Genomic DNA, 19,138 nt, shown 5'->3' with positions numbered 1-19,138 from the left:
AAGTATATTGGCTGATTACCTCGTAGGAGTAACTACTACCTGTTTATACCATATTAGAATATTTTTCTATTTTTTATATCATTTGAGCCAGTTCTAAGAGAACAGTATAAAAATTACATTTCACTTAATCATTCTGTGAATTCAGCTGTTTCAGAAAAATAAGACAGCAATTTTTACTGTCTGACAGGATTTTTTTGAGGTAGAACTTGAGTATGGCCTGATCTGAAGCACAGAAGTAGAAATACCATGTCACAGTGAATTCCTATTGCTGTCTCCACGAGTATGCAGGCAGACACAACAGTTGTCACTAGCACTTTTCTGATACTGCCTGGATGTAAAAGGCACTGATGCAAATGAACATATGCAGACAGGCTCAAGATTTACGAATGCAGGACTGGTGGCACTGAACCTGCCCTCTGGGTATCATCTGCGCCCTCGAACACGATGTCGGGCGGACATAGACATGCCTGTGCAACTAGCTGTTGCAGATGTACTGCTGACATTAGTTCGCTGGCGTCCACTGCTACCAGCCTGGCAACCATGGATGTGGCTGTGACTGTGAGCTTCCTTCCATTCATGCTCGAGCCGAATATACGTTCCTCCTGTGAAATTAGACAGTTACAGGCAGTAACAAAATGCATGTGTTTTCTCTAGTCAAGTCATAGTGCAGAACCTTATTTGTAATTTTTACACTCATTTTGTATCGAGTCTCATGGAGTTACTTTACTGCTTTCATTTAATTTTCTTTGTCTTATTTCACAGCTTCCATGAGATGTCTAAGTCAGAGTTCCCCAATCACAGAACATGCCACAACATATAGAATTCACAGACTACTGATTAATATTAACACACAAACTTGCCTAGCTTTATTGTGCAGCAAAAGTCTCTAATCTAACATAATTGCTCTGCAGAAAGGGCTGTGCCCATAAAGCTGCTCAACACAGATTTTGAAATCTGTGGTTTATCGCTCAATATTTTTAGTTTTGATAGATTCTCATTTGAAATGTAATTGTAGAACAGTGTATATCTGTATGTACAATAGTTATGGAAGTGATACCTAACTTAAAATTAATTTTCTATCTCATGTTCTATAAATGAATGCTTCTGATTCTTTGAAATGAGTCCATATTAACCACATCTTCCATAAGGTAGTGTGCATGTTTAGGACAACTAATCTAGAACTCTAAGATCCTTTAAGAGCAGTCTAAACAAGGTTTGGAACCTATCCAGCAGACTGTTCTGATCAACCTTTCCTGGGGTAAGACTATCCACTGTGAATACACACAGTTTTCTCAAGAAACAATAATGTAGGATATAAAAAAACGAAAATAAGCACACAAAATAAGCTTTCATAGTTCCGCATCATTGACTGTGAGCATGATCTTTGTAGTGAAGATAGCAGCACTTTGTTTCTGCACAAGATCCTCAGTGTGATACTTTCAAGAAAGTTTTGCATCTTCAGTTACTAGAGTTTAAAATGTACAATTCAACTTAACTGATTACTTGATAATCATTTGGAAATCAAATATCAGTACCATAAAACCTTGGTATCAAAAACTGTATGGATGCAATGATGTGACCATCTCTTCATTGTAAGCTATAGGCTGATATTACACAGTGCCTAATTTGCTAACACAATTACATTAAATATTACATTTCTCATATTTAGTGACATGCCATATAGCAGAGATGGTGAGTCACAGAAAGGCACAACAAAAAGATTGTCATACAATTAGCTTTTGGCCAACAAGGCCTTTGTCAAAGTTAGACAACATACACACACTTTAAGGACTCTGGCTCCAGCTAACAGAGACTGTGGTCATGTGTGTGTGAGTTGTGTTTTCATGAGTGTGTGTGTAAGTTGTCTAATTTTGATGAAGGCTTGTTGGCAAAAAGATAATTATCTGACAGTCTTTTTGTTGTGCCTTTCTGCAACTCAGCATATCCACTATATGGTGAGTAGCAACTACTCTTTTCATAGTATTGTTACATTCCATCCTGGATTTTCCATTGTTTGGTTTTAAATTTAGTGGCAGATCATACATAAAGACAACAAAGTGCCAGGAGAAAAGAAAAGAGAAAAAAATATGATTCCTATTCTCCACCATGGAAGACAACTTTCTGCAATTTGTTTTCTAGAAACAGAGTGACCAATATTTAATATTTCTTCTAATCCCATAGAATTACAGTGTAGTTCACATGATAAAAAACTTTTGCAAAATCAAACAGTGACAACAAGAACTAAGGGAAAACAAAAGCTATTTCAAGAACAACCTGCTATTGTGATGACTTACATGTAGGATGTGCAGACTGTAATTTAAACTGTTCCTACAATACTTCATTATCTATTCAGCTAAAATGAATTCAGATTTATCCACTGTGAAACAGTATATTTAGCAATTTCACTCACAGGAAATTATACTTTGAAGGATTATAATAAGACACTATGAGAATAAATCACCACAATAGTTAAGCTTGAGCAGTTACAAGGCTGTTTGCAAATATTGAAGGCTCACTGCTTTCTTCCTCAGACACACTAACTGCTCTTGCTAAGCTTTTGATTTATGTAAGGACATTTAACTTCATACATAATTTGCTTAGTGATACAAAAACATACTGAAATTTCAGACAACGTAATACCTGCAGCAGATCATCATATGAATGATGATAATTGTAAAGTTCAAAATTTATCTACATTAACTGATAAAAAATTCTTTTCAAAATTGAGTATAAACATGGAGATGAAATAAATTATTTCATCTGCTCATCTACATACATATTCTGCAGCCACCATACAGGACATGGTAGAGGGTTCCTTGTACCACAACAAGTCATTCTCTTTCTTGTTCCACTCATAATTGAACAAAGAGGAAAATGACTGTCTATATGACTCTGTAAGGGTCCAAATTTCTCTTATCTTGTCTTTGTGGTTCTTATTTGAGATATGTGTTGGTGACAATAGTCATACTAGAGTCATCAGCTGCAAATGCTAGTTCTTTAAATTTTTGCAATAGCGTATCATGAGAAGAACATGATCTTTCCTCCAGATATTCCTAGTTGAGTTCATGAAGCATCTCCATATTCATTAGTTGATTGAGCCTGCTAAGGCTACTAGTCTGTCTGCTGCTTAATCTCTTTTTTGTTTGGTGAGTAGTGACACTTGGGTTGCTGATCCTAGAACCTTTGGTTTGGACAAAAAGTTGCAACTGAAAAGCACCACTGGAGAATTTGATCCACTGCATCCACTCTTATTCTCATAAATATCCTTGATGAATTTTATAGTATGATGCCAGTATTTAAGAGATTCTCTGATTCTTCAAAATAGTTCAATGGAAATACAGAATGGAAAAAAACTCTCATGATAATTGATGAGTAACTTTAAATCAAATCAGGGGCACATGTTCAGCAAAGAGTTGTTATCTGAAGGGTTCCTGCCCAAGCTTGAAAACAATAAATGCATGAATTCATTCCATATGTTATTGTAGGTGATACATTCATTGAATTTCATGATAAGCATTTTTGGTGTATGATGAATAGAAACACATAACTTCACAGTCACTTTAATAACTTCTGAACTACTACCCTTTTTCCAGTTTATGTTTACACACTCTCATAGACAACTGTAATATATCCACCTGGAACAATTGGTAACACTGGTTGTTTAAGAGGGGTTGCTCAGTCTGATAGGAGCTGAGGGAAAAGGAGAGGTGTGTGCAGCAAGGGGGTAAGAATTTTTAGGCAAGGAAAGATTAGGGAGGTAATGGGAGTCATCAGGATTAAAGGATGGCAGTCTCAAAACTGTGAGAGTAGGTGACATGGGAGGAAGAAAGGGTAGATATAGAAGATAGATGAGTAACAGGTTTGCACAGGGAAGGTATGATTGGAAATAATAGAAGATGAAAGTTTGGAGTAAAGAAGCAGGAAGGGGATTAGTGGAAATTAAGATCTTTAGGATTGTGAGAGTGGAGAATATGCTCAAAGGGCAGTTCCCACCCGGATAGCTCAGAGGATCTGGTGTCAGTATGAAGGTCCCCAATGGCATGGGAAATGAACCAGTTGTTGGAGTAACTGGTGTTGTGGTGTGCAGTGTGTTCAGCACCTGTTTTATTGATTTTTGGTTAGCCATTGTTTGGTGTTGACCATTCTTGTGGATAGAAATCTAGTTGGTTGTCACTCCCAAATAGGAGTCTAACAATAATTTCAACACAGCTGGTGTACAATGTAGGTGCTTCCACATGTGATCCTAAATTTTGTAGGATAAGGGATGTTTGTGACTGAATTGTAATAAGGGATGGTGTGCCTAGGTGCATCTACAACTGATGAGGGTATATTTTTGTGTAAGCTATGCCTCATCTCTGATCGCAATGATAGGTGGTTGAAGCTCTTGTGAAGGATGTGATTGAGATACCGTATTTACTCAAATCTAAGCTGCACTCAAATCTAAGCCACACCTGAAAAATGAGACTCGAAATCAAGGAAAAAATTTTTCCCGAATCTAAGCTGCACCTGAAATTTGAGACTCGAAATTCAAGCGGAGGGATAAGTTTTAGGCCACACCTCCAAATCGAAACAAAGTTGGTCCATTGTAATATGAGACACAATTTAAGTCGAATAAATGACGATACAGCTACAGTAGTTTGGTTCGAGTCGTAAGCTTAGCAGTTAAGCTTTACCAGGTAGCCATTGTTATGCGTCAGGCGCTCTGTCCGTATTTATACGGGTACCCTTCCTTTTTCACATGCTTCATCTGGTTTGAATTGACTGCTTATTTTTCTTTGATCTGATAAGTGCCGTTATCTTTGTTATTGGTGAACATCCCAAACAGTCTTGCCAGTCGGATTTTCGTAGTACATTGAAATGCTGCTACATTCGAAGATGAACAATAAGGAATTTATATTTACTTCATTGGATAATGTATGAAAATGCAGTGGTCGAAACTCAGGGCGGAGAAAAAAAAGCTCGTCTTCCATCTTTTTTATTTAATTTTTTTACTGACGCAGAGGTTTTGGCGCCAGTATTTCTCTTTGTGCCTGCAAAGCATGCCTGTGTAGCACTACATACATTCGACGGCAGAAGTTAGTTGTGGCGGCACCTATCAACATTTTTCAGAACTTTCGCTTACTCTGCACTCGATTCTAAGCCGCAAGCGGTTTTTTGGATTGCAAAAATTGGAAAAAAAGTGCAGCTTAGATTCGAGTAAATACAGTATTCTAGAGATGTGGCAGTAGAAAGATCAGTATAGTGCTTATTGGCCAATAAACCTGCATTTAAACTTCACTAATATCCTGTCTATTCTCTTAGCTTTTCCCACACTGCTTCTCTCCTGTAATTTTCCAATTCCAAGCCTTATACTCAATTTTTCACCATACGTACCCTCTTCTACTTTGAGCATGTCTTCTTTTTACGGTCCTCATTTTGCTATTGCCATTGAGAGCAAGATATCTCCCTCTCTAACAATCTTCCCCTTACTTCACAGTCCCTCTTTATGCTGTACATCTGACCTCCCTCTTAGGTGCCACATACCCTGACTCTCCCTCCCCTTCTGTTAGGCTGAGCAACCACTGTTTAATAGTTGGTGTCACTGAAGCTGCATGATAGTGTCTTCCAGTGACTTTCTGATCTGTGTGTGTGTGTGTGTGTGTGTGTGTGTGTGTGTGTGTGTGTGTTTGTGGATACTTAAACTAGAAAAAGACTGGTAACTTCAAAGCTAATAAAGTGTGTAGCTGTTACATGTTTCTAACACCACACAGTCTAAGCTTCTCTTTTTATTCTTGTAAAGGTATTATTCTACTGTCAAACAACTGAAAATCCAGGATGAAATAATATGAAATATTATGAAAACAATAGATTGCTTCTCACTGTACAGAGGACACACTGAGTTGCAGACTGACACAACAAAGAGGATGCTATACATTTGAGTTTTTGGCCAAAAGGCTTTCTTATAAAGTAGAAAACACATGCACATTCATACAAGAACAACTCTCAAAAACATGGCCACTGTCACTGGCCAGTGGCCCAACTGCGCACAGCAACTGCGCCTGATGGGGGAAGCAGTCTGTAGGTGGTGAGGGCAAGGAGGAGGATGGGGTGAGGAAGTGGAGAGATTGCAGGGTAGGGGTGGGGGAAGTTCTAGTGGTTCTTCTGGGAGCATGCAGAGATGTGATGGGTGGAAGTGGTTGGGCTGCTAGGTGCAGAAAGGAAGTTTGAGGGGGTGGGGGGAAGAGAGTGTAAAAGGAGAGAAATAGACAAAGTGAAAAATTCTAGTGGGTGCGATGGCAGGATAGAAGACTGTGTCATGCTGGAGTGGGACCAGAGAAGGGGATAGTTCAGTGAAGGGAATGGACAGACAACAAGGAGGTTATGGGAACATAGAATGTATTGCAGGGAAATTTCTCACCCATGCATTTTAGACAAGATGGTGTTGCTAGGAAGCATCCAGATGGCACAGGCTGTGAAGCAGTCATTGAAGTGAAGTACATTGGGTCGGCCAGCATGTTCAGCAACTGCATGGTCCAGCTGTCTCTTGGCCACAGTTTGTTGGTGGACATTCATGGAGACAGACAGGTTGTTTGTCATGCCCATGTAGAAAGTAGCACAGTGGTTGCATCTTAGTCTGCAGATCATATGACTGCTTTGACACGTGGCCCTGCCTTTGATGGAATAGTAGATACCTGTAGCCAGACTGGAGTAGGTGGTGGTGGGAGGATATATGGCACAGCTCTTGTATTTAGGTCTATTATAGGGATATGAGCCATGAGGCAAGGGGTTGGGGGCAGGTTTGGAGTAAGAATGTACAAGGATACTCTTAAGTTTGGTGAGTGGCGGAATTCCACAGTCCAAGGGGTGGGAAGGATAGTAAGTAGTATCTTCCTCATTTCAGGGCATGGTGAGAGCTAGCTGAACCTGCAGAGACTGTGATTCTGTTGCTTCAGTCATAGGTGGTACTGAGTCATGAGCTGGATGGTGGGAATGTGGGAGTACACCATGGGAAATCTGTTCCTCTGTTTTTGTGCAAGATTGAGAGGTTAATTTTGGTCTCTGAAGACCACAGTGAGACCCTTGGTGTATGTGGATATGAGCTACTGATGACCTGATCACTACTGATGTGATGGCCTTGGGTTGTTATGCTGTATGGAAAGGGCTTCATTGTTTGGAAAGGCATAGCAGCTGTTGAAGCAGAGATATTGCTGGTGGTTTTTCGGTTTGAGATGGACAGAGGTACTGATGTAACCCTCCTTGAGGTGGATGTCAACATCGAGAAAGCAAGAAATATAGCTTGTTGCATTGAGGAGGACACGGTAAAGCAAATGGGGAGGGGGAGTGTTAACGTTCTGCAGCAATGTGGATTGGATGTCCTCATCCTAAACCCAGATCACGATGTCATTAATGAATCTGAAACAGGTGAGGGATTTGGGGTTCTGATGGTTAGTATGAAAGGATTTCTCTAGATGGACCATCAGTAGGTTGTCATTGGAGGGTGCCATACTGGTGACCATTAGTGTACCACAGATTTACTTTTAGGTAAACCTTCAAAGCAGAAGTAATTGCAGATGGGGATATAGTTGGCCATGGTGACTAAGAAGGAGGTTACAGGTTAGCAGACAGTTATCCATTGCAAGAGATGGTTTTCAATAGTGTCAAGGCCACTGGCATTAGAGATGTTAGTGTAGAGGGAGGTGGCATAAACAGTGGTGAGCAGAGTGCAGGAACAGGAACTGTGGAGAGTTGGTGGAGAAAATGGCTGCTGTGTTTCAAATTGGAGGGTAGGTGATGAGTAATTGGCTGAAAGTGTTGACTCATGAGAGCAGAGAGAGTCTCAGTGGCTGCAAAGTAATCAGCCACAATGAAGCATCCCAAAGTGGTTAGGTTTAAGGACTTGCAAAGCATGTACAAGTTGTGATCAGAAACCATGGGAATTTTTGTTTGTCTTAAAGAATTTTTATTTATTCAGTCAACATCAACTTATTCTCTCCAAAGTAATACCCCTCAGATATAACAAGATTGTAAAAGCGCTTTTTCCAATCTTCAAAGCACTTCTGGAACTCACTTTTTGTTATAGTGTTCAGCTCCTCCTTTTTATCACCGATGGCAGCAAAATGATGTCCTTTCATGGTTCTCTTCAGATTAATGAACAGAAGGAAGTTGTGTAGGCCATGTCTGGCGAATATGGTGGCTAAGGCAACATTATGGTTTTGTTTTTTGCCAACAAATGATGATGAAGCATTGAGGTGTGAATAGGAGCATTATCGTGATGCAATTTCCATGAGTGGTTTTGCTACAGTTCTAGTAGATGTCTTCAGATTGCTTCATGCAAATGGTGCATAACTTCCAGATAGTATTCATTACTGACTGTGCAACCATAAGGCACAAATTCATGATGCATTTTCTGATGGTTATAAAAGAAAACCGTTTGAAGAACTTTCATGTGTGATTTAACGTGTCAAATTTTTTTTGGTCCTGGCTCTCCTGATAGTTCTGATTGGGATGACTGGGCCTTGGTCTCAACGTCATATGTATATATGGTTCAAATGGCTCTGAGCACTATGGGACTTAACTTCTCAGGTCATCAGTCCCATAGAACTTAGAACTACTTAAACCTAACTAACCTAAGGACATCACACACGTCCATGCCCAAGGCAGGATTCGAACCTGTGACCATAGCGGTCGCGCGGTTCCAGACTGTAGCGCCTAGAACCGCTCGGCCACTCTGGCCAGCTCATATGTGTCATATGTGTATACTCATGTTTCATCATGTGTTATAATCTTCTTTAGAAGTTGTGAATTGTTAGTGATCTCACTCAGCAATTCCTGAGCGATATCTACATGACTTCATTTTTGATTGAAATTCAACAATTTTGGACCACAAACTTTACTGCTACACGTTTCATGCCCGAAACATCTGAAAAAATTGCTTGGCATGAGCCAAAGGATATGCCTATATTATTAGCAACTCCTCTGATAGTGATCTGGCAATTTTCCACAGCCATTTTCTTTACTTCTTCCACATTACTGCCAATAATTGATGTGTTGGGGTGTCCAGGGCAGTTGTCATCTTCTCAACCCTCTTTGGAACATTTATGCCATTTATAAACACTTGTCTTACTAATAGCAGACTCACCGAAATCCACGGTCAACATTTTGAATGCGGTGCTGCATTTTATTCCATTTTTCAAGCAAAATTTAATGGAAATTATTTGATCCATGCTTTTTAAAAGTAAAAATTCTACAAGCAATTGAAAACACATCTAACCTTTTCCATTGTTAACAATAAACTAGATATTCAAAACAGCTAAAAATGCAAACATACATCAAGAACATGTATACCAACAAGATAAAAAAATTTTAAAATCGGATGTACAGAGCCTGTAAAATTAAAAAATTCACACTACTTTTTGATCACATCTCATAGAAGATAAGAGTGCTGGGAGTAGTAAAGGGGAGGAGAGAGATAGACTCATGGGAGAGGTTCTGGGATGGCTTAAGAATTTAAGGAGTGAGTGGAGATTCTGTTGGATTTCTGAAATAGGGTCTCTGTGGCAGTGTTTTTATGTGGATGAATCTGGCAGCTGGTAGAGTTCCTCTGCCAGGTAATCCCTGTGGTTCAAAACCACAGCAGTGGAGCCTTTGTTGGATTTCTGAAATAGGGTCTCTGTGGCAGTGTTTTTATGTGGATGAATCTGGCAGCTGGTAGAGTTCCTCTGCCAGGTAATCCCTGTGGTTCAAAACCACAGCAGTGGAGCCTTTGTTGACAGGTAGAATTATCAAGTCGTGATCAGTTTCTAGGTGATGGACTGTGGTTTGTTCTGTGGATGTGAGGTTAGCTGGTTCAAAACCACAGCAGTTCAGCCTTTGTTGACAGGTAGAATTATCAAGTCATGATCAGTTTCTATGTGATGGATTGTGGTGTGTTCTGTGGATGTGAGGTTAGTTTTGATGTTGAGACAGTTGGGGAATGATGGTGAGGCAAGGTTTGAGGTTAAGAAATTCTGGAATATTAAGAGGAGTGATTTGTGGACAGTGGAGGTGAATTGTGGCTGGATGGAGGAGTGAACTGAGTCAGGCATGGTTTAACATTGGTCTTTCATTGAGTCTGATTCATAGGATTGATGGCACAAAAGTGTTTTCACTGTAGGACCATGAAAAGAGAAGGTCTAAAAAAAGCCCACCATGATGGAAATTAGTAATGGGGCAAAAGGTAAGGCCTTTGGAAATGAATGACACTTCTGTGAGATGAAGGCTTTTGTAGGAAGAGTTTATATAAGTGTCTCAGGGCTGTTTAGGTCCTTGATTCTGTAGGGTGTGGTAAATGCAGTAAGGTCTGCAAGGCAGCATTTGTCAGCTATGAGGGGATGTGGAGATGGCTTGGAGACTGTTATACAGGTTGCGGATATTGGTAGTCTAAGACAGGAGCAGAAGGTGAACAGGTTGTGAATTTTTTGAGGTGGCACTGTGCATGCTGCTGTAGTTGCTGGAAGGCCAGAGTTTCATTGTGATTGTTACTATTCTATTATGATTCTTCAAGCTGACAAGAGCTCTACTATGATTACACTGGAGTTTTTAAATATGAAACATTTTCGTATATGACAGCACAAGACACAAAATGTGTACCAGAACACTCTACTTGCAATCTGTGTTGAAATGAAGAGCTTATGAAGATGTTGAACTCATGACATGGCTTAACATTTAAATCTACTAATCTTTTCACTTGAACAGAAGTGAGAACAACCCCCCTTCTTTTAAATCAAAAGGTAGCAAAGTCACTGTCCTGTAAAACGTTTCTATGCATCACACATTAATCAGCCACAGGTGCCTTTCTTCATTTTTGTTTATTTACTCTTTTAATATTTGTTGCACTCTACTGATGTGATACCACTGCCAATGACACATCCCACATATGCATCAGAAACTATCATACACAAAACACTTTTGCTTGAGTTAGAGGAAGTATTACGTTTGTTCATGATTCCAGGACTTACGTGTGCTCCTCTACAGCAGAATCAATTTAATAATTTTGACACAAGAAGAGCAGTGAGAAATGATTTTCCTGAGCAGGATCAGACTTGCATCAGCAGATCAATTTTATGTTGAAATATAATTTTTATCTAGAGGATACTATATTCAGATTCATGTCAGTTCATATCTTTTACACCACCATCATAATTCATAGACAACAAGAAGGTGAACAGCAATACCTGCAGGCACTGAGTGGGGGCTCCATCGATGGTGTCGATGTGCTGTTCCTCCCATGCGACCAAACATAGCTGTTCCTTCTGCACACATGCGACGTGTTAGTAAGGTTGAGATTTGCTGCATAGCTCTTTCTTCATACTCACGTTGATTGTCTTGGTTGTTTCGTGTTGACAACACTGATAACCACTGGGATGGTCTGAAAAGATAATGTCTGTCATCTCTTTCTGATAACCATTTGTATTGCATCTGTTTTTAACAGAAACCAACTTCTATGAAGTATTTGGGAAAGAAACAACATAGAAAATATGAGGTGAAGAATACATCACAGGATACCTCAATTCTCAGATACGAGGACACTGACAAAAGTTTTCAGCTTGACAGTGAACAACCATGGGTTTTTGTAGGTAAAAAAATGCACTTATTTTTTACCATAGTCCCTGGATTGCATAATATTTGCCAGCTATTTTTTAACCCCTGCAATGCAGTCAATAAGAAGATTCCCTTTAAATAGGTTTTACTCACTGCTTTGATTGCTGTTTTGTTTCTAGTGTGAAGTGGTGGACCCACCCCTCACCCAGAGTAACTAATCGGCGCATCGAGGAAAACTGTTTTCTTGTAGGAGTATTCAAAAAGTTTCCATGTGAGGGCACTGCTGCAGCATATATACAATGTAGTTGACTCTGATGTGAGTATCAGCATTAACAAATAGGCAAGGGATCAGTGTTACCTTTGTGTCCTTCTGACATGTTTGTGGTAAATGTGGAAATGTGAACTATGGTGACATTATTACCAAATAGGACTAGTGTGCTGTTTTTCTTTTCTTGGCTGCTGAAGGATGAACACCAGCAGACATTCATCATATAATGAAGAATGTGTGTGGGGCAGCATGTCTGTCAAAACCACCATTGCAGAATGTTGCACAACCAGCAGTGCTATTGCTTCATGATAATGCACATCCTCATATTGTGAATGCTGTAATGCAGAAGTTATGCCAACTGAAATAGGAGGCGCTTGAGCACCTGTCCTGTATTACTGATTTCCCCCCAAGCAATTATCATGCTTTCGGTTGCTTGAAAAATGCCTTGAAGGACTGACAATTCCTGTTTCGACAAGGATGTGTGGCAGGCAGTTTTGGACTTCTTCACGTAGCAGGCCACAGTGTTTTACCAAACAGGTATGTTCAACTTCCTTGTGATGGTGGGATAATTGCCTCAGTGCTCACAGCAATTTTGCCTGACTGGCATACTGATTCTGGGCTGTATTGCCTTCAAACTGAAACTTTTTGATTGCCTGAATAAAATGGTTCAAACACTGGTATGGATTTGATTTCAGATTTATTTTTGGTCAGCTTTCATTAAATACAGTATTCAATTGGATGTTTTTTCTAGGTAATCCTTCCTGTAAAATGTACTGTACTTTTCATTGTGATATTTTTAGAACACGGAACAACTTTACAATAAGCTCTTGTTCATAGATGGACAGGTGCCATCTGACTATACAAAATCATGAGAGCATTGTTACTTAAAAACCCATCATCCAAAGAATGACATGCTTTCTGTAAGTATACTCCTGACATGGTAGCTGCTGGGATTATCAGTACTGATTCAAGTGGCTTTAACCATCACTGACTTCTTTCTGATCATTGCCAACTTTAGAGCGCATTCAGTGTGTCAGTAAGTAAGACGATTTAAAACTCAATCAGTTATATAATTTCCGAGATGAGAAACTCAGTGTCACTTCTGAATTTGGAGAGACACTAAGCAGAGTGCACAGCCAGGAAACATTGGCAACAACCAGAAATCAGTCAGTACTATTCTTATGTACTTGTGTTTTTATTGACTCAGCTTCATTAGCCACTTTACTGTGAGTCTTCTTGTAATGGACATATAGCACAGTCATTACCACTAGCCCAGCTGAATGACATGGACAGAGTGATGGAGCTATATGAGTTACGGGCTCTGTAAGAATGTACACAGACAGAACAGCATTTGTCTACAGGAAAACCAGGTTGGTTGTCATACCAACATAAAAAGCTGTGCAGTGATTGCAGCATAGTTGGTATATGGCATGGCTGCTTTCACAGGTGGCCTGGGCTGGCTGCTTTAACAAGTGGCCCTGCCTCTGATGGGGTAGGATAAGAGTGCTACAGGGCTGGGGTAAGAAATGATGGGTAGGTGGATTGAGCAGGTATTGCACCCTGGTCTTCCACAGGGATATGATCCCCAGTCAGCCACACTTTCAAATATGCCCACCACCATTTGCATTGCAACACTTCCTACAGTTGCCACCACCATGGCGCAAGGGCACTGCTAAGAACGATTATGCTGCTGCCACTGAGATGACAGCATTCCCTCTCTGGAGCTTCAGTGACAGGTGTACTTAAGTTTGAGCATTTGTGAACTTGTGAACTGACACCACTTTGTGTGTTTGCCAGTTGAATAATATGTACAGATTTTCATAGTGGTCAGGGCTCGACATCTTCTGAATGGACATTGTAGTAAAGAGTGACAGATTTATAATTTTTTTTATCTGTATATATTTCTGCACTCAAATGTACTGTTAACAACTGACACAGCAATTACAGCAACAAAGTTATGTATTCTTTTTACTATTTGATGTTGGATATAGAATAAATTAATATCTGGATTCTATGTTCATGAACAGCATCTATTCCTTGCTCCTGTACCTATTAAAGAACCACACAGCATGCAAAGGAAGTTATAACAAAGTATAGACAAACCATCTTTGAGAAATAGCAGAGATCATCACGTCTGGCAATATGCCCATCTAACAGACTAGTGACAGAATGTTTCTCATGGCCAAACATGAAAAAACATTACAAACTTTGAACTCAAGTTTGTTTAGAAGATCAAAAGAGCAAAATAGAAAGACATGCAGACCCATCCTTAGGCACAGTCTATGTTCCAGCTGGCCTTTTACAGCATGTTCGCCTGGATTTGATTGGCCTCATTCCAATATTGGGGCAATTTAAATACATCCCAACTGCCATTGACAGAGGGAAAACATGTGTAGAAGCCAGTCTATTACCCAACATTACAGCTGAGTCCACAGTGAAACTGTGATGGCTTGCTTTGGTTGCCCAGTGTTCACCACAACCCATCCAAGCTGACTATTTGAGTTGGCAAATATGTGGAGTGAAATGCTTTAGAACCACAGTTTATAACCCCCAAAGCAATGGGCTGGTAGAGCTGTGGCACTACATGTTATAGGTGGCATTAATGTGTCATGAGAGCTAGTGGTACAAATCTCTGCCTTTGGCTCCTTAGGAGTCATATCAGCAATCAAAGAAGATTTACAAGCATCATTAGCAGAAATTCTGTATGGACAAGCTCTAAAACTTCCAGCAGAGTTCACCCAGCCAGCAACCTTACCAGATTCTGGGGAGTTTTTGGAATTACTGGACATGTGAAACTTCATTTTTCCAATATCCACGCTCCTCCCCTGAGATCACATGGTGTTTCACGAGTTTTTGTACATAAAAAACTGCAGAACTGCGATTTTATGATGTCATGGGTTGATACTGTAAGGCCTGCTCTCCAACTGCCATATTCAGGCCCACATAGACTGATACGCCAAGATGTGTAAGATGCCTCCAGGAATTCACACTATGTGCAGCAGCAGCTGTCAACTCCAGATCATGCTCACACTGTGGAGACTGTGGACACAACCCGGTCATGCTGTGGATGCTGGTGCAGTCCACTGGCCTATTTGGTGGATTACGTGATAGAATAGCCCTAAGTGCTATATTACACCTTACGGTGACTAGTGTATGTGTTCTTTCTTTTTATTACATTATTGTGACAAAATGGTGTGGATGTCCACTTACGTGACTCGTGAAGCAGTATTGTGAGTGTATCATTACATAATCTACAGAGGTTTTCTTTTTTTCTTTTCCTGAATGGGTATTAAGGTTGTTTTTTTTTTTTTTTTTTTTTTTTTTTTTTTTTTTTTTTTTTTTTTTTTTTTTTTTTTTTTTTTGCCCCCACCAAGTATTGATATTATCTCTTCATGTGTTTCTCTCTGGATTCATACGTTTCTGGATTTATAATACACCACATTTTTAGTACTCCAGCCCATGCATTTCCATAGTGCTCAGCATTTCAAGGGAGGACTATTTTGGCAACTACAATGACAATAATATAGAATTCTGGAAATAACGAAGTTGAGCAGGATCAATTTTTGGACAGGGAAACTTTCCTGTACAAATGAACTGAGGTGTGGAACTTCTTTGTGGTCTCTCACTCTCTCTGGGCTTGATAATATTGATGTTACTTGTGCTAATGGGTTTGTTCAGATTTATTTATCAATACAGTAGAGCTCCGGTTATTTGATCTAATTGGGACTGAGTCTATCTTGAATTGCAAAAACTTCTGATAATACAGAAATGTCTCAAAATCAATGGGTAAATCATGAATACATGAATAAATTTTTAATGCACACAGTAATGACTGAAAAATAAATAAAAAACAATATAGTACATACCTGTGTTATACGTACATTATGGGCACACATTTCTAAGTTGCAAAAATATTAGTTACATTTTAAAGAAATTGTCTTTAGTCCTTTGTTTTTAAATAGAACCTTGTTTTTAGCATCAATGTTGCACTATTTTCTAAGAAGCAAGGTATCAGTTGGATCAGCTTCCATTTGCTGCTCGATATAATGCAATGCCCCATCTAGTGCTTCCGAACACTTGGTGTGAGTGATCATTGGCACAATTTCTTCAGTCAATTCCTCATCATCACTCTCTTCAGCAGGTTCACTAACCATTCCAACAATTGCAAGATCAGTCACTTCAAACTGTTCATCACTGTTCATCCATTCTGAAATATCACTCACATTCACCTTTTTGCATCCAGCAAGCTTTATCATATGTTCTGCCAGTAGGCCAGTTTCATCTGTAATATAGGTATCTATCAATTTCATTCCATAAAATCTGGTTCCAAGACTTTTTTAGTTCTTTGCCTTTATTTCAGATCATGAATTAGCTGTCCAGTAAACTACGCCTTCTATCATAGTTTCTTAGTAGAAATTCTTTGATGATGCCTTCATCTCCTGTTCTCTGTAGAAGCGTTTCAAGCAAACAATGACGATACCTTTTTTTTCAAGCACTGTAAAATGCCTTGGTCCATAGGCTTCATTAAACTTGTCACATTAAGGAGTAAGAAGAACATGTGAATACCATCACACTATCACTCTTATTCATTAGTGTGTGAACCAGTGTTGTCAAGCATTAAGACTGCTTTGGAAGGTAAGCACTTTTTATTTAGTTATCTTTTGGTCTCTGGAGCAAAATCTTTGAAAAGCTGCTTCTTAAAAAATATTTTTGTCCATCCAAGCAGATTTTTGGTGGACATATGTAACAGACAGTGCAGAAGCAGTGATATTTTTTAAAGCTCTAGGCTTAGCGGAGTTCCTTACTACCAGCTGGTTCAGTGTATGGTCTCTACTTGCATTCAGTGCAGCAAGAACTGTTAATCTCTCTTTCATTTTTTTGTATCCAGTGCAGCCTTTACTTCTTTTGAGGCTACAGTTTTAGACGGGAGCATTTTATAATTTACCCCGGTTTTGTCACAGTTGCACAGTTAAATCAAGAGTATGATTTTCTTCTCGTATAATTTTTCTTAATTTCTCACAAAATTGTGTAACATTCTGAGAATCTGTGGAAAGTTTTTCACTGCAAATTTCAAGCTGCCTTATACCGTATAGCTTCTTCCACCTATCCAACCAACCCGAATTTGCAGTAAAATCTTCCTCACCTTCCATTAACCCACTCTAATAAACACAGCTTTTTCTTGCAGAATAGGCCCTGAAATTGGATGTCCTTTTTGTCTTTGTTAAGTAATCCAAGTGAACAAAGCTTCATTCATTTTTTCATACTCAGATTTCTTCATTTGCTTCCATTCAAGCAAAAAACTTCATAATTTTGTCTCCATTTCTATGCCAATCTCCACCTGTCACTTCACTGACTCCATACTTAGCATTATGTTTTTTTAATGTTTCTCCTTTGTCTGCTCTTTTCAAAGCCTCCAGTTTCACATTCAATGGCACAAATTTTCTCTTACTCCTACCACTCATTATAACTGTGAATTAAGTTACATATGTACAGTAGACTGAACACACATACAACATTCTAAAATTAACATGACAAGTGGGCTCACTGCAGTATAGATATTACTACACAACCAACCACAGTACTTACAACAGTGGACAGCCAATGTTGTAAAACGTTCACTGTATTGTTACTCAGGCATACTGTATCTTAATGACCATAACTTCTGAGTAGGCACAACAATAGGGTTAACAATATGTTTGCCATTTACAATTGATATTCAGGAGATCCCAGTTATTTTGAAGAATTGACAAAAAAAGAGTAAGAAAAGATAAATGCAGGCAATGAAAATGGGTTTTTACTCTAGATTTATGTAAAATTTTAATTTCCTTAAGACCAGCTCGAATTACATGGAACCTCAAAATACTGGGACTTGAATTACCAGGGCTCTACATCATGTGAGTGCTGGTATAGATGTGTTAAATGTTTCAGGATTCAAGTTAGCATCTTATTTCTCTAGAGAAAATATGGAGAAAGGAGGAGTTGCCATATTTGTCAGAAACTGTTTTTATTTCAAGAATATTGATAGTAATAAATTTTGCTCAGAGCAGCACTTAGAAGCTTGTGCAACAGAAGTAGTATTTCATAATAAGTCCTTTATAATAGTAGTTATATACAGATCACCTTCAGGAAATTTTAATCTTTTCATCAAAAATTTGGAAGCTCCGCTGTCCCATCTCATAGCAAAAAACAAGGAAATAGTGGTTGTTGGGGATTTTAATGTGGATTTATTGAAATTCTCTGTCAGTGAACAAATATTGCAGTCAGTAACACTATCATTCAATGTAGTTGCTACTGTGAACTTTGCTACCAGGATATGTAAATGCTCTGAGACTGCTATTAATAATATCTTTGTAGACAAATCAAGGGAAAAAAGTCATACCACAAAACCAATAGAAATCATGACACGCAGCATCTGGTGTTAAATTATGAAACTTGTCAGGATAAAAAATCTATTAAATCTGAGTACAGGAGGGTAATAAATAAGTCAAAAATTGAGAAATTCAGGAAATTGCTCAAAGACATGAACTGGATAGATGTTTACAATACATCTGACTCAAATGGAAAATACAAAGCATTCATTAATAAAGTTGCTTCCACTTTTGAAAATTGTTTTTCCCTAAAGGTAACTCAAATCATACAGAAGTCAAGAAATAAACTGTGGATTACACAAGGAATAAAGATATCATGTAAGACAAAAAGGAGACTGTATGTATTATCTAGGAATAGCTCTGATGTTAGAATTGTAATTTATTACAAACAATACCGCAAAATATTGAAGCACGTAATCCAGAAATCGTAGCAGCTTTATTATGAGAAAAAGATCATTACATCAGTAACAAAATAAAACCTGTATGGGATATTGTGAAGACAGAGACAGGTGGGGCCAAAAAGGAACAGGAACAGATAGCTCTAAAAATAAATGAGACTTTGGTAACAAGTACTTCATTTCTGTTAGTGACAGCTTGGAGTTATCAGGTTCGGTGAACAGTGCAATGGAGTATCTGAGACCAGTCTTTAAAAATAACTTCAGTAATATGGAAATCACACTCACATCTCCCAAAGAAGTAGCATCCATCATAAAATCCTTAAAATATAAGTATTCCAGTGGGTATGATAACATATCAACAATGTTAATCAAAGAGTGCTCATGCAAGTTGAGTTCTGTCTTGTTATTTGGGTAATCAATCTCTTATCAGTGGAACATTTCCAGTCTGGCTAAGATATGCTGAAGTTAAGCCTCTTTACAAGAAGGGGGATAAAGAGATACCATCATACTATGTACCAATTTCACTTTTGCTGGCTTTCTCAACA

The 19,138-nt window shown here is 38.8% G+C and overlaps 1 protein-coding gene across 1 annotated transcript in view; it reads right to left on the bottom strand.

Annotated features, from left to right (window-relative positions):
• Positions 1-423: 423 nt before the first annotated feature.
• Positions 424-19,138, bottom strand: part of LOC124545787 (SANT and BTB domain regulator of class switch recombination) — a 133,005-nt gene continuing 114,290 nt past the window's right edge. The window contains exons 10-11 of the mRNA XM_047124734.1: positions 11,193-11,386; positions 424-602 (exon numbers count right to left, since the gene is read on the bottom strand). Coding sequence (XP_046980690.1) covers positions 424-602; positions 11,193-11,386 — 373 coding nt within the window. The remainder of the gene's footprint in view (positions 603-11,192; positions 11,387-19,138) is intronic.

The sequence above is a fragment of the Schistocerca americana genome, chromosome 8 (genome assembly GCF_021461395.2).
Source record: "Schistocerca americana isolate TAMUIC-IGC-003095 chromosome 8, iqSchAmer2.1, whole genome shotgun sequence".
In the NCBI taxonomy this organism is placed as follows: domain Eukaryota; kingdom Metazoa; phylum Arthropoda; class Insecta; order Orthoptera; family Acrididae; genus Schistocerca; species Schistocerca americana.
Note: the sequence above shows the minus strand (reverse complement) of the source record. Positions and strands in the feature narration are given on the sequence as shown.